General features: G+C 43.3%; 1 protein-coding gene and 2 long non-coding RNA genes across 5 annotated transcripts; all 3 read right to left on the bottom strand.

The window, feature by feature from the left end:
- Window positions 1-3,201: 3,201 nt before the first annotated feature.
- On the bottom strand, window positions 3,202-3,737 carry LOC125300520. Its single transcript, XR_007194558.1, has 4 exons — window positions 3,637-3,737; window positions 3,487-3,549; window positions 3,335-3,406; window positions 3,202-3,255 (listed from the first exon to the last, which is right to left on the bottom strand). It is a non-coding gene; the product is annotated as an uncharacterized LOC125300520 (long non-coding RNA).
- Window positions 3,738-5,641: 1,904 nt separating this feature from the next.
- LOC125300522 lies at window positions 5,642-7,263 on the bottom strand. 2 transcript variants are annotated; one of them, XR_007194561.1, is made up of 4 exons: window positions 7,023-7,263; window positions 6,804-6,890; window positions 6,600-6,669; window positions 5,642-6,326 (listed from the first exon to the last, which is right to left on the bottom strand). It is a non-coding gene; the product is annotated as an uncharacterized LOC125300522 (long non-coding RNA). The 2 variants fall into 2 exon arrangements; XR_007194560.1 differs by having other exon boundaries at window positions 6,804-7,263.
- Window positions 7,264-9,955: 2,692 nt separating this feature from the next.
- LOC125300518 (cell wall protein DAN4-like) lies at window positions 9,956-24,573 on the bottom strand. Of its 2 annotated transcripts, XM_048252512.1 has the most exons (4): window positions 24,404-24,573; window positions 12,563-13,834; window positions 10,865-10,947; window positions 9,956-10,500 (listed from the first exon to the last, which is right to left on the bottom strand). In XM_048252512.1, the coding sequence occupies exons 1-4, from the start codon at window positions 24,453-24,455 to the stop codon at window positions 10,420-10,422; spliced, it is 1,488 nt and encodes a 495-aa protein (XP_048108469.1). In that variant the 5' UTR covers window positions 24,456-24,573; the 3' UTR covers window positions 9,956-10,419. The 2 variants fall into 2 exon arrangements, with proteins under 2 accessions (XP_048108469.1, XP_048108471.1); XM_048252514.1 differs by lacking the exons at window positions 12,563-13,834; window positions 24,404-24,573 and adding an exon at window positions 11,036-12,254.
- Window positions 24,574-25,161: the final 588 nt, after the last annotated feature.

Below are 25,161 nucleotides of genomic sequence, written 5' to 3'. Positions count from 1 at the left end.
TACCTCGTCAAGGCATTCAATTACTTCATAGAGCGTGGAGCTCCAGACATCCTGGATTTTGTGCCGGCCATGAAAGTCATTCCGGCAGAGTACGAGTGTGCCGTTAGGAAAGATGGGGGCAGGCTGTGCATGGTCTTTATGGCGCTGGGCTGCAGCAGCTTCCAACTGCTGGCGTGCATGGCTGTATGCAGTAGACAGGCGCTCTTTGTGCTGGACCATCCATTCCCCTAGGTCCATGTCAGAGGAGCTGGTTTCCGCCATACCCAGCAACTGATCCACAGGCAGTTGAGGCTTGTGGCCGAACATGAGTTCATAGGGCGAATATTTAGTGGACTGAAGTACAGTGGTGTTGTAGGCAAAAAGGAGCTGGGGAAGTAGTTGTGGCCATTTCCTTTTCTGATCCAACGGCAGTGTTCTCAAGAGGTCATGAAGTGTGCGGTTACTGCCCATTTCCCTCAGGATGGTAAGGGGTTGTTCGACTTTTCCGTACGCCATAGACTGTGCATAGCTGATGTAAAAGTTCTCCTTTAAAGCACCGACCTTGGTATGAATGGAGTCGTTGGGGCACTCCGTAGGTGTAGAACCATTTTTCTGTTAACACTTTCACCACGGACTTGGCTTTCTGATCGACAGTGGGATAGGCTTGCGTGAACTTGGAGAACACGTCGGTTACCACTGACACATTCTCATGGCCACTACTTGCACGTTCCAGTATGGTGAAGTCAAGAGCTACTATCTCCAAGGGTCTGGTGGCAAGTAGGCTTCCTTGGAATGTTCTGACCTTGGGTAAAGCAGCTTTTGCAACCATACAACGTTCGCATTCTTCACACCACTTCTTGATGTCATGGTGCATCCTTGGCCTGTAGCACCGCTGACGGATGAGACTTGTGGTTCGATCGACACCCTGGTGACCATGGTTATTGTGCAAGTTGGTCAATACCTCTCTCCGTAGAATGGCTGGCAGCAGGAGTTGGAGTACCGTCGTCCTGGCTGGGGGCAGCTGCACCTCTCTGTAGAGCAGCCCATTCTTGTCTCGGATTCGCTGCCATTGTTTGACCAGCTCTCGCACCCCATCGTGAGCTGCTCTCAGTTCAGCAGTTCTTGGTGGTCGACCCCTCTTCCAAAAGTGCATGAAACTTGCAATGCAAGGGTCAGCTGCCTGTAGTACCTGCAGGTCCTCGGTGCTTCGAGAGACTGATGCTCCAACTTCACTCACTTGTGCCACCCGGGGGCCCAGCCCGGGAGGCACTTTAACTTGCACTTCAAGTGGGACTTGGATGCCTGGAGCAATTGTCCTGCCTGATACCCTCCCATGCTCGTTCACGTGCACCCCCCGGGGGCCCAGCCCGGGAGGCACTTCACCTTGTGAGGAGACACTGGTGCTGACAGAGTTGGCCCCCACTTCCAGGGAGTTGATCTGGGAGCTCAGCCCTGAGGTTTCCATAGATATGGAACTGAGCGGGGGTGCCGAGTCTGAGTTGGAGGGTGTCGGCAACCTGGAGAGCGCATCTGCATTGCGGTTTGCTGTGCCAGGCCTGTACTTGATGTCATAGTCAAACAATGCCAATTGAGATGCCCACCGTTGTTCAACAGCCGCCAGCTTCGCCGACTTCAGGTATCTGAGGGGGTTGTTATCTGTGTATACTGTGAACTTGCTGCCCAAAAGGTATTCCCGAAACTTTTCTGTGATGGCCCATTTCAGACCTACAAGTTCCAGTTTCATGCTGCTGTAGTTGGACATATTTCGTTCACTCGGGCGTAGGCCTCGACTAGCATATGCGATCGGGTGTCTCTGCCCGTCCCGTTCTTGCGATAACACCGCTCCCAATCCTGAGTGGCTTGCGTCAATTTCCACCACAAATGGGTTAGAAAAGTCTGCATATCCTAGCATGAATCAATTTGTCTTTCAAGGCTACAAAGGCCTCCTCACAGTCCTTACTCCAGTGTGTTTCGAAGGGACCCCGCACTCGATCTCCAGGCTTTTTCCGAGTCCCCTCCAATGCCCAAACCAGCTTGTGTAATGGGGCAGCGAGGGCAGCAAAACCCGCCACGAAGCGTCTGTAGTAAGAGGCAAAGCCCAAGAATGAGCGGAGTTCTTTTACTGTAGAGGGCCTCTTCCACTCTGCAACGGCCCGGATTTTCTCCGGATCAGTGGCCACACCTGACGCCGATATTACATGTGTGGCCGTTGGGAGTTAGAACCCAGTTGTACTATACCACAAGATGGTCTGACTACGCCACTCCCATTTATTGGACTGGGATGAGAGACCCAACTAGTACAGTAGACTAAAGATGTACCCCACGCTAGTACTATTCAAGTGAATGAAACAATTGGAGGCTGATGTAGCAAAAACAATGTAGACATAATTTATTTATGGTCTGCAGAGTTATTAAAATAGGTGCTTCGTACAGGAACAACATTAATGGTAGTAACACATCATGGACACATACATGAGTTCTCGTAGACAAGCCTTCGTAGGAGATATTTACACTAAATATTGGGCCGGACCACAGTACTCAATGTTGACAGGAAATCCACCTTTAGTTCATCATGAGCACAAGGCTCCAAAAGGATTCAGCACACCAAAGACAGCAACAAAGGCTACACTGCATTAACCATAAAGTGCTTTGTTAGTACACACAAATTCTAATCACACCACACAGTGGTCACCTCAATACCTTGAGCATTGAGCTCCGCCCACTAGCTACGAGAACCCAAGCAATGGCCACTTAAATTTGAGAACAAGTAAAGTGCGTGAGTGCTACTATGATGATCAGCTAAAGCTATCCAAATTGCACATGCCCACTAGCACTTTCCCCTGTCCCCCCGTAATATTGCACACTGCCCAAACACAACAATTTATCTCAATGGTAAAAGATTAATGACCGGAAGAGCTTGACATTAACCCTATAAGTTCATAGGCATGGTATCAATGAATGATAAAAACATACATAAGTTTCATACATGAGAAAACAGTGGCTGGATGTCCAAACAAAGTAAACAAGACCTAAAAAAAACAAAACATACAATTATTAATTTATCCACATAACACACACACTCATTCACCTTACTGATGATATACATTGAAAGAACTTAAACTTTCAAGCACTCACGAGAGACAGGGTTCATTCACAAAAGGCTTCTAATAACCTCGTGTGAACAGACACACACAGGCTTGAGCACACAGGCGCCCGGCGCGACAGAAGCCAGTGCACACGTATGACGGGGCGCACGGGACCTGGTATAACAACGGGCTACACATAGAATAAGAATGAGTCATTGCAAGGCCAAAGTCTAACAGTTAATTAGATAATCAGGCTAACAAATACCTACTTTGGCTAGGCCATCCGCCCAAGCACACGGCAGCAATTACAGTATACAAACACCCTGTAACACCAGCACAGTCTGTTGAAAAACATTTGATATTAATATTCTCAGCGCGCAGAGCAGGGGGACCGTCTCAATGCTTTGTTGGTTATACGCACCTGGCCGCAAGAGTGAGAGAGTTCCCAGCGGATATCGAGATTCGTTCTAGTTACACGCCCATTCTACAACATAGATCATAATAAAAATCACAACACTGCGGATCTCAAGGCTCACATCAAAACCACACTCTTTAAGGGAAGCATACCTACCGGCGTTAAACCCAGAGACGCTTCCGTGATTCAATTACTGGTAACTGCACACAAACCCTTCAACATACGGAACGCCAGCACACTGGCCACCAACACTCATCTGTAATCTACAAGAACGAACAGACTTATAAGTGCCATAACCCATGATGAGGCAGCTAATGCTGGCCTAGTACAACAGCGTGCCAAACAATTCAAACTTACCGCGGTTCCACTCCGCTCCGTTTCCCTGGCTAAGCAGCTGACTGAAAACACAAGAACCCGCCCCTATGGACACCTCAGCCTTTAAGCCCTTGCTACTCGCTCCTGGGTCCTAAAGTCCCACTGGCTACACATGTCCCAGATAGTTGACCTCGGTTTGAAAGAATTTGCATTTCTTCAGCTTCAATTTCAGATTGTGTTGCTGTAGTTGAGTTAGGACCATTTCCAAGCGCTGAAGGTGTTGCTGGACGGTGGTAGAAAAGATTACAATGTCATCAAGGTACAGTAATAACGCATGAAAACTCTGGTCACCAAAGATACGTTCCATTAAATGTTGGAACGTCCCTGGCGCATTACACAGGCCAAACGGCATCCTATTAAACTCAAACAAGCCAAAGGGCGTGCAGAATGTGATCTTCTCTCTATCTTGTTCACGGACTAAGACCTGATTGTACCCACTTGCTAGGTCTAAGGTGCTGAACCATTTGGCCCCGCTTAAGGCATCGAGAGTCTCCTCAATTCTTGGTAAAGGAAATGCATCCTTCCGTGTCTTCGCATTTAGTTGACGGTAATCAACGCAAAGGCGAATAGAGTCGTCTTTCTTTTTAACTACCACTATGGGTGACGCGTAGGGGCTACAACTGGGCCTGATGACATTGTGGTCCTGCAACTCTTGTACATGTCTTTTGATTGTGTCGTATAGGGAGGGCGGTAGTCAGCGATGCCGATGCCGTACTGGGGCGTGGTCAAGCAAAGGGATAGTATGTTGGACTAGCGTGGCATACCCCAAGTCCCCATCCCCAAGGCTAAACGCACTGCTGTGTTTTTCAGTGATAGAGAAGGCCAGGTAAGTTGAGAGAAGTTAGGAGTGGGGTCACTTGCAGTCTGAGTAGACTGAATGATGACTACTTGCTCATGGCACTCAGCTTGCCTTTCGAAATGGACAGAGGGTGCAGTGGCAGATGCTGTGGCCACATACAATTCACCCAGAATGAGTTTGGGCCATAGCCACTGATCCTGGCTCCCAATATTGACGACTGGCACGTGGACACTACCACAGGTAACTGAGAGGTAGGCAGTTGGTATGAGCAAATTAGCAGGAAGGTGACCATTAGTGAACGATACTGGCTCCAACAGAGCAGACACAAGAGTGGGCCCTAGACCCTGATGACAAGACGCAGGGACTAATTTCATTGATACTGCAGGTATTCTTATTGCTGGGCCTGACTGCACGCGCACTGGTCCTATTCGACCACTCTCCAACACTCGCTCTAGCTGCTGGCACTGGGATAGGGCTTGACGCCATGCTTTTCCTGCCTGCTGGACATCAGGCGAATGGAACAGTGCACTGCCATGGTCTGTGAACAATTCTTGGTAACAATGGCGGATTATATTCATTCCTAAGAGGCCAGGGACAGACTCCTTATGAGGCTGAGCATTGTGGTCAGTTGAAGTTTTAACCACGAGGATACCCATCTTTGGGAAAGTTCGTCCGAAAAGGTGAACATAAGCAGGGTAGCCATTTCCTCCGCCCCCAACATGGTGGTCTGTGAGGAAGAGGGGGATTACAGCAAGGAAATCAGTTTAAACACTTGACAAGCCAGGGTGTTGAGTGCCGGAACCTTTGATAGCCTCGTGCTCCTGCTCCTTGCGAACCGATGCCCAATGGTCTTCAACCACTGTTTTCCTCAACAACAAAAAAACATAAAAATGAACAACAATAAAAGCTAACTAGCATCAGCCACGGTAATGAAAATCCACAATAAGAGCAAGCAATACCAATACAAGCAACCTAAGTAAAAGCCTCTAGCTTGTTAACCCTGCTCGCAGCGCCAAATGTGACAGTGTGCTAGCTTCTATAACTACCATGTATTTTTGGATTGCAGGTTACCCAAATAAATGGATAGAACCAGAGGCAGTTACAAACAGTCAATATTTTATTTAGTCTCGTTGCTTGTATTTGGCAGGGGTAACAAGATGTAGATTAATCAACATACAGTAAATCATGACGAGGGACAAGAAAACAAAACACATAACATAGGTCCAGAGGACCAACCCAAGTAATTAGTCGTACTGCTAAAGTACAACTGACAAATCTTCAGCCATACGTGATTACTAGTATACTCATGCACACGCTAGTGTAGCACTGCAAGCTGCAAAACGCTCAAAAACCACACGTGGATATCAAGAGAAATCACACAAGGAACGAACTTTGTATCGAAACTCAACCATTAAGAGAGTGTTCACACCGCAAGCTTTTAAGGGCAGAATAATGCCAGATATACCCTCACAATAAAGCTATCCCTGGGTTAGGCCCACAAGACCAGGACAAGGGGGTAGGCCCAATAAGGAGCCAACAAAGGAGAACAGACATAAACAAACAAAACAAGACACGTGGCTTCAGCTACCTTAGTATATAAACCAAAAAACAAACAAAAGAAATAAACAGAGGAAAACAGTGGTCAGACTACGAATGATGATCGGTTGTAGATCTACAACAGAGATTATTCACATTAGCAGATATTGCACATTTTCCTGATACACTATAAATACATTACCCCTTTAAATCATTTAGACTATCCTTATTAACAGGTATTGCACATTTTCCCAGATACACTATAAATACATCATCATTCCTTTAATACTCACAAAAAGACAACATTGAGAATGACAACTACAGAATAAGAATTAGCTAGTTAAAATAAGGCAGTAGCCCATTGACCACATGAACACAATAAGGATTAGTAAGGCAGTGAACTGCCTACCTTGGCTGTGACTGCCGTACAGTACCACCGTTTCCAGAAGGAAATTGTAATGGAAGAGGACCCACGTCGACTATGGGGGCATTAGGAATAAGGCAGTATGATTACATTACACGTATAGTAGCATGGCTAACTAATTACATAGGCCTACGTCACGGTCAGATTTTACCTAGGCGAACGTGCTTAAAACCATGCTGTATTGCATACCTGGTCATCCCTTGTTAATCCCAATAGCAGGAAAGACTTAACATGTAGGCCTACGGGTCTCGCACCGCCAGTGAAACGAGCCAGGGGCTACGAGGAGTTAAACAAACACTAGTGAGCCGTACGACGGCTAATAACAAACACAGAGCGTAACATGCACGGCATACAATAGCAACAGGGCTAACCAGAAACAGTGAAAACCAAACGAACATAGCAGCTTACCTCCTAATGCCCAATGTAAAGTTTGGCCGTCTCAAATAGCGTGCCCTCCCCGGCTTGTGTCTTACTCCGACCAGCGACTACAACGTGCAACTCAAACAATTCCTGGGATCATTTCCTAATTTATCAAAACGGATGTTACGGACTCATTACTCCTCATCTCATGCACCTGTAGAGAAAGCATAGGCCTACTGTTTGCTTTGGGTACAGAGCACAGTTGCATGTCCAGTGTACACGGAGAATGACAGTGTCTTGGAGCGGCCGCAACCCCGCAACTCCACTTCCAACGTCATTCCGATATAGATACGCCCGACACTTCTGCTTTTTATCTGGTGGTGGTGGAGTTGACTGGACATCTGAGGCTTCAGACGTTACCAATTTATCATCATCCATCGCGTCTGGCCTCTGAAAAAACGTTTAAGGCTAGTCTGCCTGGGCCTGGCCATGTTTGAACCGCCTCAATCATTTGTTCGTTGTTTAAAATGGACGTTTTAAGCGTGCGCTTCCTATTTGAAATCCTATGTGAAATATTTGAAATACAGCATAGGCTATGCGTGATGTTTAATAGCTTTCAAACGGTAGAGCCTGTACATTTAAAAACATAGCCAGAGGACGTATTGCTTTAATATAGGCTTACATTGTAAGGCTTATTCTCAAATTCAGATTGCGTTAGGGGGACGGGATTATTAGCCAATTTCAATCGGACAATTTGACCGGAGAGATTTAATTTTGTCGGACATTTCATTTTTTTTTCGGCCAATGTCCGGTAATTACCGGACAACGGAAACCCTGCAAATAACTCAATGGAAAACATTGGTCAGACACTAAACCATGTGCATTTGCTCTCTTTAATCTGGTACGCCCTCCAAATGAGCCTGGGACAGTTGGTCAAGGCTAAAATTAACACCATCTTGGTCACTGTGATGCTAAGCACTAGTCCTGGTGTGGACTATGGTTACCCTCAACGGGTCTCCAACTGCAGGGTTACCGAGGCCTGGCTCCCTCCCGATACCCCCATGAGGCTGTGGAGCAGCCAGTGCTGGTGGGCTGGATGAATCTTGACTGGTGGGAACAGGTTTAAGCTCGGAGCAATGCATGGTCTTAAGGGGGCCCTCCTCCCCATACAGCCTGATCTTAGCCTGGCTGAATCAAATCGTGCGCAAGGTAGCATGGGAACACCCAGGCTAGCCTGATCTTATAGTGTGTGCCAATTGACCGATCCCAAGCCCTGCCCCCTTTTACTATGTCACAATGAGGACTTCGGAGGACCTCGGTCAATTTTGAATTTTCTAGTGTCCATTCTGTATGACAATACGCCGGTTATGCGAATGCTATAATGCTTCTTTTGCGAGTAGCCTAAGTAACTAAATAACTAAAGAGCTCAAAAAGGTTCAACGATAAGCCTGAGATAGCCTACTTGTAGAAGTGACATCCGATATCCTGACCGTGTGAAACTTTGGATAGGCTGCTACACTTTTCAGTAAAGAAATCTGAGTGTGTACGAAAATGTTCCCTTTATTTGTGTTCATAACTACACACAAAAACATAACTAAATCTGGTTTCCACTACTGCAGATATGTCATGCGTAGTATGGGTTTGAACTCGGAGTGGTTTCTTTTCAATACACTTGTATCATGTTTATTTGAACTCTTCCTTCTAAAGCAGCCATTCAAAATAATAAGTAGACTCTCGGCCTGACGAGAACTTGGATCTGCAGCACTTGGTCCCGTCTTCTACTAATCCTCGAAAAATGGTTAGATTTTGTTATGGACACGTCAACACCATATTTTTGCACATACCTGTTTATTGAATCAGAGTCATATCTGCAGCAAATAAGGTAAACTACCTGCTCGTGATAACGTGCTAATTGTTTATCCCCAGTTAACATGCATCCCATTAAGATCCACGACACCGGATTGGTTTGTCCTCAATTTGTGGTGTTCCACCTCGTTGATAACAGGGGACATTGTGAATGTGTCTATCTGCATACTAAAGACCTTTCTGACCTCTGTTTTTTGAATATATCAATATTACTTGACGCCCAGAAATCCAGCATAGGCTACACTGTTGCACTCGGCTAAATGAGGGTGCTGCGTCCCCATGTTGAACACGCGTTCTCGCACACTTTCCTGCAAACTTGTCCGACTTAGCAACAGTAACTATGGGACTGAGAATGGGAGGAGGGGCTTGGGATCGGTCAATTCCATCCAGACACTCCATAATTTCATACTTGGTGGACACCCATGTATCCTGGATTTTGTGGCGACCGTAAAAATGGTTCTTGTGTACATGTACATTACATTTAGCAGACACTTCTTGACCAAAGTCACTTACATACTGTATGTCAGCTATACAAGGGATCACATTTTGGAGGCACATTTTGGAGGCAACCCACAGTGATTCTACCTTTTCTTATTATTACACAACTTTCTTCCGCCATGGGAGTCTATGGCAGCCCATAGAACCGTACAGTAAAAAGTTGTGAAATTTTGCACATCGATTCCATACAGTCCCATATTCCATTTCACCAAATTTCGAAATCCAAAATGGCGGAAAATCCATCATGGCGGAAAATGACGTCATAGAGTGCGTTGAACTCGGCTTGGTCCAAGGGTTCTAACAATACCTCATTTTTGACAATCGGGTCAACAGGTCAAAAGTTACGTGCGTGAACGCACATCCAACTTTGGCCTGTTGGTGGCACTAGAGCGCTCGAGTTGCCAGCATGAAACTTGGTGAAATTAATCATTGGACTGTCCCCAATCGATGTGCCAAATTTCATAACTTTTGACCAGACGGTCTATGGGCTGCCATAGACTTCCATGGCGGAATAAGAAGAAGAAGAACAAAGAGAAACACAATGGTTACCTCGCAGCTTCGCTGCTTGGCCCCCAATAATAATAATAATAATAAATGTCCATGGTACAAAGATTTTGAACTGTGCACATCATGTTGTCATTGAACAGACCAAACAGGAAAGGCAGGCCAATCAGCCACAATAGACAAATAGTATCCCGATATGGACAAAACTATTGAAAATAATGTCTATGCTTAGCAAACATGTCTATAGATGAGGAAACATGATGGCTGAAAAATGATAGACAAAGACTATAAGAATGAAAATAGCATCTATAAACTGTGAATTAGTTCAATTAGCCAAGCACACTAAACATTACTAAAATTATGAAAATCATCGAAAACAGGACGGAGCAGCGTGACTCGCCAGTGTCAAGAAGAGTAAGGAAATCCTTGGTAAAATTATTCTCTGCAATATCTATGGAAGTTCACATCCCCTGCTATATATATGATAAGACATTATACTCAATGCAAGTCACAGATAACAGGTCATTCAGCTCTTCAAGAAAAACTCTGATTGACTGTCCTTATCAACTAGCCTAGCCTACTCATCGCCCCCAACTTGCTCCACATGTGTCACTTTAATCTTCACAGTGATGTTCTGTGTCTGAAGGTACTTTTCAAACTGAAAAAAAAAAAAGAAATGTATTACTATTACAGAACAAATGAACATTTTGGATTAACTTCAGAATAACAACTTCTACACTTCAAAGTCTACATTAAACAGATAAAGACAAAATGGATACTATGACACATTATTCAAATAGCACAGGCATACCAAAATGGATTTTTACATCATAATGTTACATTACAGGAGGGATGCAACGATGATTTCCATGTATTTTTTTAAAAAAATATTTTGATTTATTATAATTTTATATTTAAAATTGTTATGTATCACTGTATTTCCACATATGAATAGTCACATTAGATTTAAATAATATTCGGTATATTGAAAAACAAAGAATTTAGAATACTGAAGTTATCACCTGTTCCATTACTATTATAGCTCTGTCATTGTTAAGTTCAACCACAGAAGTTAACATGAGATTTCCGAAGACTGATGTTAAATCTGTTGAAAGCAGAAAGAGGATACTATATTTCTTCATCAGAACTGTAAGAAATGAATGGCTGTATTATGTTTTCATGTGCAGTCATACTCTGAGGAAGTGCAGTGGAGGGGCTTAGTGTAGATTTCTCTGGTGTGATTTGCACAGATGTAGTTGTGTCGGTTAATGTAGTTGGTTTAGGTGTACTTGTACTGGTAGGAGGGGTAGTTGATGTAGCAGGTGTAGTTGTTAAGAGGGTGGTTGATGTTGTTTCAGCAGTTGTACTTGTACTGGTAGGAGGAGTGGTTGATGTAGTAGGTGTAGTTGTTAAGAGGGTGGTTGATGTTGTTTGGGCAACTGTACTGGTACTGGTAGGAGGGGTGGTTGATGTAGCAGGTGTAGTTGTTAAGAGGGTGGTTGATGTTGTTTCAGCAGTTGTACTTGTACTGGTAGGAGGAGTGGTTGATGTAGTAGGTGTAGTTGTTAAGAGGGTGGTTGATGTCATTTGAGCAGTTGTACTGGTACTGGTAGGAGGGGTGGTTGGTGTTGTTTGAGCAGTTGTACTTGTACTGGTAGAAGGTGTGGTTGATGTAACAGGTGTATTAGTGGTAGGAGAGGTAGTTGGTGTTTCAGCAGTTGTACTTGTACTGGTAGGAGGGGTGGTTGGTGTAACAGGTGTATTAGTGGTAGGAGAGGTAGTTGGTGTTTCAGCAGTTGTACTTGTACTGGTAGGAGGGGTGGTTGATGTAGTAGGTGTAGCTGTTAAGAGGGTGGTTGATGTCATTTGAGCAGTTGTACTTATACTGGTAGGAGGAGTGGTTGATGTAGTAGGTGTAGTTGTTAAGAGGGTGGTTGATGTTGTTTGGGCAACTGTACTGGTACTGGTAGGAGGGGTGGTTGATGTAGCAGGTGTAGTTGTTAAGAGGGTGGTTGATGTTGTTTCAGCAGTTGTACTTGTACTGGTAGGAGGGGTGGTTGATGTAGCAGGTGTAGTTGTTAAGAGGGTGGTTGATGTTGTTTCAGTAGTTGTACTTGTACTGGTAGGAGGGGTGGTTGATGTAGCAGGTGTAGGTGTTAAGAGGGTGATTGATGTTGTTTCAGCAGTTGTACTTGTACTGGTAGAAGGGTTGGTTGACGTAGTCATCCCTAGTGTTGTTGTAGATTCTGCAACTTCAGTAGTGGTAAGAGAGGTGGTTGATGTAGTGGTATGAGAGGTGGTTGATGTAGTCATCCCCAGAGTTGTTGTAGATTCTGTAACTTCAGCAGTGGTAGGAGAGGTGGTTGATGTAAGCATCCCCAAAGTTGTTGTAGATTCTGCAACTTCAGTAGAGGTAGGAGAGGTGGTTGGTGTAGTGGTAGAAGAGGTGGTTGATGTAGTCATCCCCAGAGTTGTTGTAGATTCTGTAACTTCAGCAGTGGTAGGAGAGGTGGTTGATGTAATCATCCCCAGAGTTGTTGTAGATTCTGCAACTTCAGTAGTGGTAGGAGAGGTAGTTGATGTAGTCATTCCCAGAGTTGTTGTAAATTCTGTAGCTTCAGTAGTGGTAGGAGAGGTGGTTGCTGTAGTGGTAGGAGAGGTGGTTGATGTAGTAGGTGTAGGTGTTAAGAGGGTGATTGATGTTGTTTCAGCAGTTGTACTTGTACTGGTAGGAGGGTTGGTTGACGTAGTCATCCCTAGTGTTGTTGTAGATTCTGCAACTTCAGTAGTGGTAAGAGAGGTGGTTGATGTAGTGGTATGAGAGGTGGTTGATGTAGTCATCCCCAGAGTTGTTGTAGATTCTGTAACTTCAGCAGTGGTAGGAGAGGTGGTTGATGTAAGCATCCCCAAAGTTGTTGTAGATTCTGCAACTTCAGTAGTGGTAGGAGAGGTGGTTGGTGTAGTGGTAGAAGAGGTGGTTGATGTAGTCATCCCCAGAGTTGTTGTAGATTCTGTAACTTCAGCAGTGGTAGGAGAGGTGGTTGATGTAATCATCCCCAGAGTTGTTGTAGATTCTGCAACTTCAGTAGTGGTAGGAGAGGTAGTTGATGTAGTCATTCCCAGAGTTGTTGTAAATTCTGTAGCTTCAGTAGTGGTAGGAGAGGTGGTTGCTGTAGTGGTAGGAGAGGTGGTTGATGTAGTCATCCCCAGAGTTGTTGTAGATTCTGTAACTTCAGCAGTGGTAGGAGAGGTGGTTGATGTAGTCATCCCCAGAGTTGTTGTAGATTCTGTAGCTTCAGTAGTGGTAGGGGATGTGGTTGATGTAGTCATCCCCAGAGTTGTTGTAGATTCTGCAACTTCAGTAGTGGTAGGAGAGGTGGTTGATGTAATCATCCCCAGAGTTGTTGTAGATTCTGCAACTTCGGTAGTGGTAGGAGAGGTAATTGATGTAGTCATTCCCAGAGTTGTTGTAGATTCTGCAACTTCAGTAGTGGTAGGAGAGGTGGTTGATGTAGTGGTAGGAGAGGTGGTTGATGTAGTCATCCCCAGAGTTGTTGTAGATTCTGTAACTTCAGCAGTGGTAGGAAAGGTGGTTGATGTAGCCATCCCCAGAGTTGTTGTAGATTCTGTAGTTTCAGTAGTGGTAGGGGATGTGGTTGATGTAGTGGTAGGAGAGGTGGTTGATGTAGTCATCCCCAGAGTTGTTGTAGATTCCGTAACTTCAGTAGTGGTAGGAGAGGTGGTTGATGTAGTCATCCCCAGAGTTGTTGTAAATTCTGTAGCTTCAGTAGTGGTAGGGGATGTGGTTGATGTAGTGGTAGGAGAGGTGGTTGATGTAGTCATCCCCAGAGTTGTTGTAGATTCTGTAGCTTCAGTAGTGGATTCAGCTGTGTTGGTGGCATTGGATGGGAATTGTTGTGTTATGGGTTGTGGTTGTCCAGTTCCTATAGCTCCAGTAGTAGATTCATTTGGGTTAGTGGTAGTGGTGGATGCTGTCAAGGAAAAGTGTATTAGTTAGATACAAATGGGAAACCGATGCAGTGACAATATCATGGCAGAATTCATTACCCCTCCATTTCGCACTTTTTTTATTTTACACAGAAGTACTCAAAAAGGTTTGGTAAACCAAATAAGGATAACAATGTGTACACTCTGTTTCTTATGACCGCCGAAGTAATTTTGTGTCAATGATTCCCAGGACACTGAAAGAGCGGGCTGCACGAAACTTGGTGGGCATGTAGCCCCACAAGGATGACACGGAAACCATTGTTTTTTGTTTTGATCCGTGACCCCCCCACGCCAGACTGGACCCCCCGAAAGGAGAGTAGGGCGGACACAGTTTTCTGTGAATATCTCGAGAACCATAGAGTCTAGGAGGACCACTTTTTTTGTATGTTGGTCTTATGGGGCCATGTCAACCCATCCCATAACCACTCATGTATCTCAGGTATCTCTGACTGACATGGTCAAAACTGCATGAAATGTAGGAAGTGTAGGATCATTGTGACACCCTCTGAATGCATGCCAAGTTTCATGGAATTCCATTCATGGGGTGCCATACAATACATGAATTTATGTGTATATTTAGTGACTGTACATCAAATGGCCTGTAGATGGCCGGACACAGTTTTCTGTGAATATCTCGAGAAGCGTAGAGCCAGGATGATACATTTTTTTTTTGTATATTGGCCTCCAGGAATTCCGTTCATGGGGACCATACAATAAATGAATATATGTGTACATTTAGTGACTGTACACCAGTGATTCTTAAACTAGGGGTCGCCAATTATTTTCTGTATTCAGTCTGAAATTATTATTAGGTGAAACAAAGGAAAATAATATTGGCCTTTTCTGCCTTTTTCTTATTTACACAGAGTTAAGAGAAGAGAGAGAAATGTTTTCGTCTTTCAACGAGATTTGGTTCAGCCTATGGGCTACTGGTCCGCTGATCTGATATGGCGGCAGCCTACACTTGTTTAATTGTGATTGTTTGGTTTTCTTGGTTCTTGTTCATATGGAGTAAATAAAACAAATGACTTTGCTTTCTAGTTTTTGCTTGATTTAGTTGTTAACGTTTGAGGGGGGTATTTGAGTAAGGACTTAGAATGGTTTGGGGAAAGTGGGGTCGCCAGACCTCGCCATACTTTTTTGTGGGGTCGCCAGACAAAAAGTTTAAGAACCACTGCTGTACACTACACATGCACACACACACACACACTAATGAACACACACATAAAGATACATGCAAGGATACAAGGATAGGGAGAGTGTCACACTGAGGACAGCTGTTTCGCATCAGTGAGGAAGGTGAGCAGTTGGTTCCACACTCTGTAAGGAGCACTGTTTTGAAGATGGAGCACAGTGTGCAGAGCTGGTCACTTGGGGCAGCAGAAGACACTGGACAGGTTTTGACAACTGCAAGACTTGCCTTGAATGTCAGTTAACATCTCAGGCCAGTAGGCCAACTTTCTACTTTCTTATAACTTTCTTACAACTACAATAACTACTTTCTTGTATGGTGTTCAGGAATAGTCAACTAACCATTTTTGATCTGATCAAGACAGATTGATCAAATCAAGACAGATTTACTAATCTCTTGTAGGCCCTGTTCACAGTGCAGTGTGACAACTTTTCAGATAACTTGATAGCATCAATAGAAATAGTTGATTGATAACAGTTGCATACAAACCCGCTTTCACAAAAAAAAAATGTTTGTTTCATCTTCATGCAATTATGACACATTCAGCCAAATATTATTTCTCTCCATAACTATATTTCTAGCGCAAAATGACAATGGATGTTTGTGTTACGATTTCGACCATGTCCTTGCTGAAATGAAGTGCTAGTACGGTGTTACAACATTAAATGTCCCATTAACAATTGATGGGAAGCTAAACTGATCCTAACTTTATGTGATGGGCTGTTGGATAGTTATGTATAGAATATATTCTAGTTAACCACTGACAAGTTTAGTTAGTGATTATTTGGACATCAGTGAATGAAATGCTATTGTAGTATAACAATTTATGTCTTTATATTGGGGGGACATTTTAAAGATAGCTGAATATGGGGCATGTCCCACAAGGTATATCACAACTACGGCCCTGTACCCTTCATCCCTCCCCTATTGCTATGGACATGGTTGGCCCAATAGAGAAAGGCAGAACAGGCCACAGATATATCTGAGTGATCTGTGATTATGCCATAAGATACCTTGAAGCTTTTCCACTGACCAGGGCACCAATTTTAGTTATAGGTCCCTGCATCAGTTTTACAGACTCTTAGGTAAGGGTAATTACAGTGCCCTCCACATTTATTGGCACCCCTAGTTGAGTAAAAAGAGGTATAAAAATCATCTTGTGTATTGGGAAAAGCAATAATACCTCATAAAACAATATTTTTGAAAGATAAGTTCCACAATTATTGGCACCCCAGTATTTAATACTTTGTTAAGCCTCCCTTTGCCAATAAAATGGCTCGTAATATTCTCCTGTGGCATCCCATAAAGTTGGAGAATACAAAGCAAGAGATTTGAGACCGTTCCTCTTTACAAAATCTCTCCATATCGTTCAGATTCCTAGGTCCTCACTTGTGCATGATCCTCTTTGACAAACCTCTCAGATTATAATTATGATTAATCATGGGGTTCTTTTAATATAGTCATTCTATGTATGACCAATTCACCTAGTGTTTCTTAGAGTGCCGTTTTAATTTAATCTGACAATAGAATATGCCTAGCCTGGAAGCCAGCCGAACTTAGCCCTACCCACAAAATTTGAGGTCGGGAACTTTGGTCTGGAGAAGCATCTATGCCTGAACAAGAGCTGTTTGAATCAAATTGTTTGGGCCATGTACAATGATAGACAGATGAGCGACAGTGCCTCGTCTCGCACGTCACCTGAGCATGCTTCGGTTGATTTTGTTTGGGACGATTGAAACGGGGGACAAATGAAACATTCCAGTTTTCTCTGAGTGCAATGGTGATAGACAGACATCATTTGGACAAAATCTAGAGCATGTTAACACCAGTACCAATACCCCTCCCCACCTCCGTCGTCTCCTTGTCACCACAAAGACACAACAACATGGAATACACTACTGGAATACATGCTGAAAGCGGAGCATCTGCAACAAACTTCCCAGAACCTCAGCAGGCAGATGGAGACTCTGGATCAATTTTCAACCCCAACCTCCTTGATTTCCCATCACCACCCACACCCAATCACGTCCCCACCCAATCAAACTCCCCCAGGCCACAAACCCCCTAATCTCCCATCACCATCCCCCACCCGTCATCCCACCACCCACTCAAACTCCACAGGATCCCCTGAATACCCATCACCATCCCCACCCAAGCACATGATGTTCCCTGCAAGAATGGAGAGACTGCTACCAGTAGCCATGCAGAGTTTTACTAGCCCAAGATCATTAGCACCAAAGAAGCGAAGGACACCTCCACCTCCACCCCTCGCCCCCTCCCCTCCCGTTTAGAAGGATCTCTTAAGCAGCAGCAACCTCTTAGTTCATTTTCTCAGCCGGCATATAGCATGGAATGTGCAGTGGAAGAGACAGATGGCAGCAGCAGGGGACAATTATATGATGACTGTATTGCATGATATTCTCAGGGTCCCTGCAATATAAATGGTACTGACAGTAGTTTTGAGAACATGCCGGGACCCAGTAAGCCCATGACATTCTCTATTCCTGTATTGACAAGAAATAGAACACAAATGCATCAAGCTTATAGGGTAAACCAGTCCAATCTCCTACCCGTACCACATCAACCTCAGATTTCCCCCATGGATCATATTTCCCCAACACTTACAGCAAAACTAGCACTCCTAAATATCAGATCTCTTTCAAACAAATCATTCTTAATTTATGATCTAATTTGCACACACAACCTTGATTTTTTACTTTTAACTGAGACATGGTTAGATCAAGCAAACAGTGCTGCTACTCTCATCGAATCAGCTCCCCCAAACTTCAGTTTCTTGAGTGCTACCAGAGCAAATAAAAGAGGTGGGGGGATAGCCACAATTTTCAAGACGTCTTTTCAGTGCAATCAGTCGTCATTCGGTGACTTTACTTCATTTGAATATCTGTGTGCATGCATTAAGTCTTCTCCTCAGATTTTATTACTGACAATTTACAGGCCTCCAAAACATTCAGCTAAAGCTTTTCTTGAAGAGCTAGGTGAACTGCTATCAGTTGTTTGCATAGAGTTTGACTGTCTTATTATATCAGGGGATATAAACTTGCGTGTGGATAATCCTGAAAACAATTATGCCAAGGAATTCATTGCACTAATCGATACTTTCTCCCTAACACAGCATGTGCAGGGGCCAACACACTCTCTCGGCCATACCCTCGACCTTGTTATCACAAAGGGTCTCGATGTCTCTACAGCTGTTAAAGACCTGGCCTTATCTGATCATTTCTGCGTGTTCTTTGATGTGTCTATGTCCCCACACACTCAAAACACAGCTATGATGGTAAAAAGGAGAATCATAAATGATCAGACAAGTGCTCTCTTTGAGCAAGCACTTTCACTAAAGTCAAGTCAACTGTCAGACTCTGAAGACTTATTTGATCACTTTAATGCAAAAATGGCAAACATTATGGATGACATTGCTCCATTACAATTCAAGAAAGTTAAGGACAAACAGAAAGCACCATGGAGGCAAAATCCAGCAGTTAAACTTCTAAAAAGAGAGTGTAGGAAGACTGAAAGAAAATGGCGTAAATACAAACTTCAGATCCACTATGAAATCCATAAAGAGATGCTCCGCACATATAACTCTGAAATATGCAAAGCAAGACAATCTTTCTTTTCTAACATTATCAATAGAAGTTCAAATAACACTCGTATTCTATTTTCAACTGTTGATGAGTTAACAAATCCCCCCTCACAATTAGCACCTGAACTTCTCTCAACTAATAAATGCAATGAGTTTTCATCTTTTTTTAAAGGTAAAATTGACAAAATCAGACTCAACATATCTGCTCAATTACAAATTCAACAACCTGAACTTCCAGCAACAAACAGAGGGAAACTAAACTTGATGTCAGAGTTCAGCTTGATAGACTACGAAACACTTGAAAAAACGGTACAGAATCTCAGCTCTTCCACATGTGTCTTAGACACTCTGCCTACCAATTTCTTCAAAACTGTTTTTCACCTCATAGTGGCGGATGTCCTTCAAATTGTAAATGTATCACTGCTGTCTGGCACTTTTCCTAAGTCACTGAAAACAGCTGTTGTAAAGCCACTTCTCAAGAAGAATAACCTGGATGCCTCCATGCTAAACAATTACAGGCCCATATCCAATCCACCTTTTATTGGCAAAATTATTGAAAAAGTAGTCTTTAATCAATTAACCACCTTCCTAACATCAAATGGGTATTTTGATTACTTTCAGTCTGGTTTTCGGCAAATCACAGCACTGAAACAGCTCTCATTAAAGTCTCCAATGACATACGCCTCAACACAAATTCAGGTAAAACATCAGTCCTAGTGCTACTGGACCTTAGTGCAGCATTTGACACTGTTGATCACAATATTTTACTACACAGACTAGAACACTGGGTTGGATTTACAGGCATAGTTATCAGCTGGCTAAAATCATATCTACAAGAAAGGAGCTTCTTTGTTGCCATCGAAACTGTACCTCATCACCAACGCCCTTGACCTGTGGTGTTCCCCAGGGGGTTGATCTTGGGGCCACTATTATTCAACCTCTATATGCTCCCACTTGGACAAATCATTCAAAATAATTTGATTTCATATCATAACTATGCAGATGACACACAAATTTACATAGCTCTATCACCAAACGACTATGATCCTCTTAAATCTATGTGTCAGTGTATGGAACAAATCAACACCTGGATGTCTCAAAATTTTCTTCAGCTGAACAAAGAAAAAACTGAAGTAATTATATTTGGTAAAAATGAGGAAAGACTTAGGGTTGCCACTCTCCTTGACACAAAAGGGTTGAAGGCAAAGGATACTTTAGGAGGGTAAATTGTAGAAAAGCTACTGGACCGGATGGAATTTCTAACAGGGTTTTGAAATCCTGCGCTGCTCAGTTAGCTCCTGTGTTCACTTATATCTTTAACACATCATTGGCTCAAGAGACAGTTCCTACTTGCCTCAAGCAGTCTGTTATTGTTCCAGTACCGAAAAACAAAAGTCCATCATGTCTGAATGACTACCGCCCAGTAGCCCTGACGTCTACAGTGATGAAGTGTTTTGAGAAGCTTGTGAAAAACATTATCTGCTCATCCCTCCCTGCCTCCTTCGACCCCCTCCAATTTGCTTACAGAGCCAACAGGTCTACAGAGGATGCCATCTCAAACCTCATGCACACCACCTTAACTCACCTGGAGGAGGGAATGGGAATTATGTGAGGATGCTGTTCATTGACTTTAGTTCAGCATTCAACACAATAGTACCTCTCACCTTGGTCACAAAGATGAAGGCCTTAGGACTGAACACCACCCTGTGTCACTGGATATTTGACTTCCTCACCAACCGTTCACAAGTGGTTAGAGTGGGGGTCTGACATCTGACTCATTAACCATCAGCACTGGTGCTCCCCAAGGCTGTGTTTGGAGTCCACTGCTGTACAACATCTACACACATGACTGCAAAGCCAACAGTAGTCATACCTCCATCATCAAGTTTGCAGATGACACAGTGATCTTGGGCCTGATTAGTAATAACAGTGAACAGTTCTACTTGGATCAGGTTGATGAGGTGGCACAGTGGTGTCAATCTAACAGCTTGACACTGAATATCAATAAAACCAAGGAAATGGTAGTGGATTACAGAAGGCAGCAGCAGAACTACAGTTACACCCCACTAATGATCAGCGGGCAACCTGTAGAGAGAGTCACAAGTTTTAAATACCTTGGTGTCCACATTACTGAAGACTTAACATGGACTGTTAACACTCAATATGTTCTGAAGAAGTCCAGACAACGACTCTACTTCCTTCTGTCAGCTAAGGAAATTCAAAGTTTCTACATCCATCATGAAGGCCTTCTACACTTCAGTGGTTGAGAGTGTTCTAACTGGTAGCATCATCACCTGGTATGGGAACTCCACAGTTAGAGATTGTAGTACTCTGCAGAGAGTAGTGCTCAGCTGAAGCGTACTATAAGAACTCAACTCCCTGCTCTACAAGATATCTATTCCAGAAGAGTACTCTAAGAGCCCAAAAGATTCTGAAGGACTCTTCTCATCCTAACAATGGATTATTCCTACCGCTGAAATCAAGAAGGCGCCTATGTAGTCACAAAGCCAGAACTGAGAGACTCAGGAGATTTTTTATCCCCAGGCCATCCGAACTCTGAACTCACACTATACTGACTTTGCACACATTCACTCCTCAGCACTCTCAAACATTTCCCAACTCTGAACTCACACTAAACTGACTTTGCACTCATTCACTCCTCAGCACTCATGACCCCCCACCACACACACACACCCACACACACCTACAAGACTTTTAGCACTTTTACATCCCTCTCCCTATGCTACAGACCTTTTTATTTATTTTCTTATTTCATCACACGCCAAAACACACACACACACACACACACACACACACACACACACACACATATCTGACTTTCTCCAACTTTTGCACACTTTTTATTTATTATTTTTGATTTCTCCTCCATCTACCCATGTCCTTGATTGCCTAGCCTTTCTGCCCCCCCACCCCACCCCCATCCCCAACACACACACTTACATCATCACTGTCATCACTTCACATACATACAGCACACTGCTTGCTACAGTAAGCCTCCCTCTACATACTTGCTGCACACTGCCCCCACATACACAGCACATTGTCTTCAGGATCTTCTCCAACACACATCCTCTACATACTTACAGCACACTGCCCCCACCTACCCCACACACACACACACACACACACACACACACACAGTCACTGCTCCACTCCCCTCCCGCCCACACACACATCTTCACTGTCATCACTCACATACATTACATACAGTACTCTGCTTGCAATAGTAAGTCCCTGACCCCCCCCCAACACACACACACTTACATCATCACTGTCATCACTTCACATACATACAGCACACTGCTTGCTACAGTAAGCCTCCCTCTACATACTTGCTGCACACTGCCCCCCCCCCACACAGCACATTGTCTCTCTGTGGATCTTCTCCAACACACATCCTCTACATACTTTACAGCACACTGCCCCCACCTACCCACCTACACACTACACACACACACACACACACAGTCACTGCTCCACTCCCCCACCCACACACACATCTTCACTGTCATCACTCCACATACATTACATACAGTACTCTGCTGCTTGCAATAGTAAGTCCCTGCCCCTCTTACATACACACAGCACATTATTTCATCAGGAAGCTTCTCCAACACACATCCCCAACATACTTACAGCACACTGCCCCAATACACAGCAGCACATTGTCTCATGAGGGCTTCTTCTCCAACACACATATTGCACACTGCCCCCTCCCCACATACACAGCACACTATCCCATCTCCCCCTGTCATCCCCCAACACACACACCAAGACCCTGGTAGTTGGGTTAGCCCCCTTGAGCCGTGGATCTGCCCAAGGTTTCTTCCTTGGTAAGGGAGTTTTTCCTTGCCCCTGTTGCTCTTGGGTGCTCCTTTGTTGGTGCCCTCCACCCAATCCCAATCCTCCCCCACCTTTTTTATGCAGCCCTTGCCACTTAATCTACTAAACCCCTCTTCTACCCCCCATTAATGCACAAATAGGCTGACACCAGACATAATTTCACTGCATTTCTTACTTCCAGTAACTATATGCATGTGACAATAAACTCCTTGTATCCTTGTATCCTATACTGTTAAAAATCTTGGTGTATTAATTGACAGTGATCTAAATTTCAACAGCCACATGAAAGCGATAACTAAATCAGCTTTTTACCACCACAAAAATATTGCCAAACTCAGAGGGCTGATGTCAAAACATGACTTAGAAAACTCATTCATGCATTTATCTCCAGCAGGGGTTGATTACTGCAATGGACTGTTCACAGGCCTTCCTAAAAAGACTATTAAACAGCTTCAGGTGATACAAAATGCAGCAGCTAGGACTCTAACAAAAACTAAAAAGAACTGACCACATTACTCCAATTCTTAAGTCCTTGCACTGGCTTCCAGTAAGTCACAGAATTGACTTTAAAGCACTATTGCTTGTTTATAAATCAGTAAATGGAGCAGGACCTAAATACTTGTCAGACATGCTTCAGCAGTACACACCTTCTCGTCCTCTCAGGTCCCAGGTGAAAAACCTACAGTTAGAACTAAACATGGTGAAGCAGCTTTTAGCTGCTATGCGGCTCAGCTGTGGAACCAACTTTTCGGATGACATTAAAAGGCCCCAACTGTAGCCAGTTTTAAATCTAGACTTAAGACCAAACTGTTCTCAGATGCTTTCTGCTAACTGTGCCGAGTTACAAATTCTGAATCTGCCTTGATAATTATTCTACTTTGTCTTTTATTACTTTTTTTACTACTTTTGCCTTTGTTTTTGCTTACTAATTTATTTTTAAATTTTTAATTATTTTTAAACGATTTTACCTTGTGTTTTATGTTTTCTCTTTATTATGATCTTTACCTTTTAACTATTCTTTGACTATATTGCCCTTCTATGCTTTTATTTGTGATTATTGTTTGGTTTTGTTTATGTAAAGCACATTGAATGACCTCTGTGTATGAAATGTGCTATATAAATAAACTTGACTTGACTTGTTAATCTCCATCTATCAGCCAAATCTCTTCCTGTTATGTCCTTTTATCACAGAGTTACAGGCGATAAACGATTGTTGAATGTCAAAAAGTATTAATATGGTTTTGTTTTTTTTTACTTGCATAAAACACTGGAAATTACTGCCCTCCGATCCCAGGCATCCCAATCACAGCCTCTTCACCCTCCTACCATCGGGCAGATGGAAGCATTCAGACCGTACCACTCAATTCAGTGATGGTTTTTATCTAGCCTAAAAGTCATCAGGATAATCATTAACACCAGTAGTTAATGTTGCCCAATGGACCCTGTGGGAGGGGGAAGTGGTTGAGCACTGCTCTCCCATGCCCACATCCACGGCTGAAGTGCCCTTGAGCAAGGCACCTAACCCGTCACTGCTCCCCGAGCGCCGCTGTAGCAGGCAGCTCACTGCTCCGGGCTAGTGTGTGCTTCACCGTGTGTTCACTAGTGCTGTTGTTTGTTTCACTAATTCACGGATTGGGATAAATGAAGAGACCAAATTTCTCTCACAGGATCAAAAGACTATATATACTTATACTTAAGAGCATAATCAAAATATGATGTAATTCAAACACAATATGCTTGTTAAATGATCATGACCAGTTTAGCCAAACATGGTGTCAAACACAATATATCTTTTAACACAACCTATCCTCCACAATGTTAGAATGCTGTCCCCAATAATGAGAGATCTACTGAATGAAAGCCAGCAATAAAAAAGTTTTAGTTTGTAACACTTACAGGGTGAACCAGGCGATGCGAACAAGTAGACCAGAAACATAAATCGAAACATTTTGCTTATGATATTAATACGTGTCAGCCTGAATCAATCAGCTTTCTTCTACTCCAAACTCGTAACTCAGTATGACTGCATTGATTTGTGTCCAGTACCTTTGTGTTTGTCTTTCTGTTCTGTTCTGTGAAAACAAAAGGTGCTGCAGAATGTTACAAAGCTGGTTCTGTAAGTATCAACTCTCGAGTAGAAGTACAGTACCTTTACTGTAAAACCTATTCACAGTAACTTACTGGCCAATTGTTGCCAGTAAGTTACTGTGAATTAACTTTACAGTAAAGGTACTGTACTTTTATTTACAGTATTTTATGTATTTACTGTAAATGGAAGTACAGTACATTTACTGTAAAACGTATTCACAGTAACTTACTGGACAATTGTTGCTGTGAAATAATTTTACCTTAAAGGTACTGTACTTTTTGAGCTGTGTTTTTTTAGCTATTAATTATCATTAATAGAATCACCCATATTCTAAAATATTACAATTACATTACATTACATTTGGCTGGCGCATTTTTAACCAAAGCGACTAACAACATGGTAACAGTTAAGTTTTAAAGTTTTAGGACAATTTAAAAACGGTAGAGTACAGTAAGAATAAGTGCGTCAGTGCAGTGCTGTTTTTAAACAGTTGAGTGTCAGTTCAAGACGGCTGATAAGTGCTAGGATCAGCAAGACTTGTTGTAAGTGGTGCTATGAGAGGAGA

The sequence above is a fragment of the Alosa alosa genome, chromosome 9 (genome assembly GCF_017589495.1).
Source record: "Alosa alosa isolate M-15738 ecotype Scorff River chromosome 9, AALO_Geno_1.1, whole genome shotgun sequence".
Lineage (NCBI taxonomy): Eukaryota > Metazoa > Chordata > Actinopteri > Clupeiformes > Clupeidae > Alosa > Alosa alosa.
Note: the sequence above shows the minus strand (reverse complement) of the source record. Positions and strands in the feature narration are given on the sequence as shown.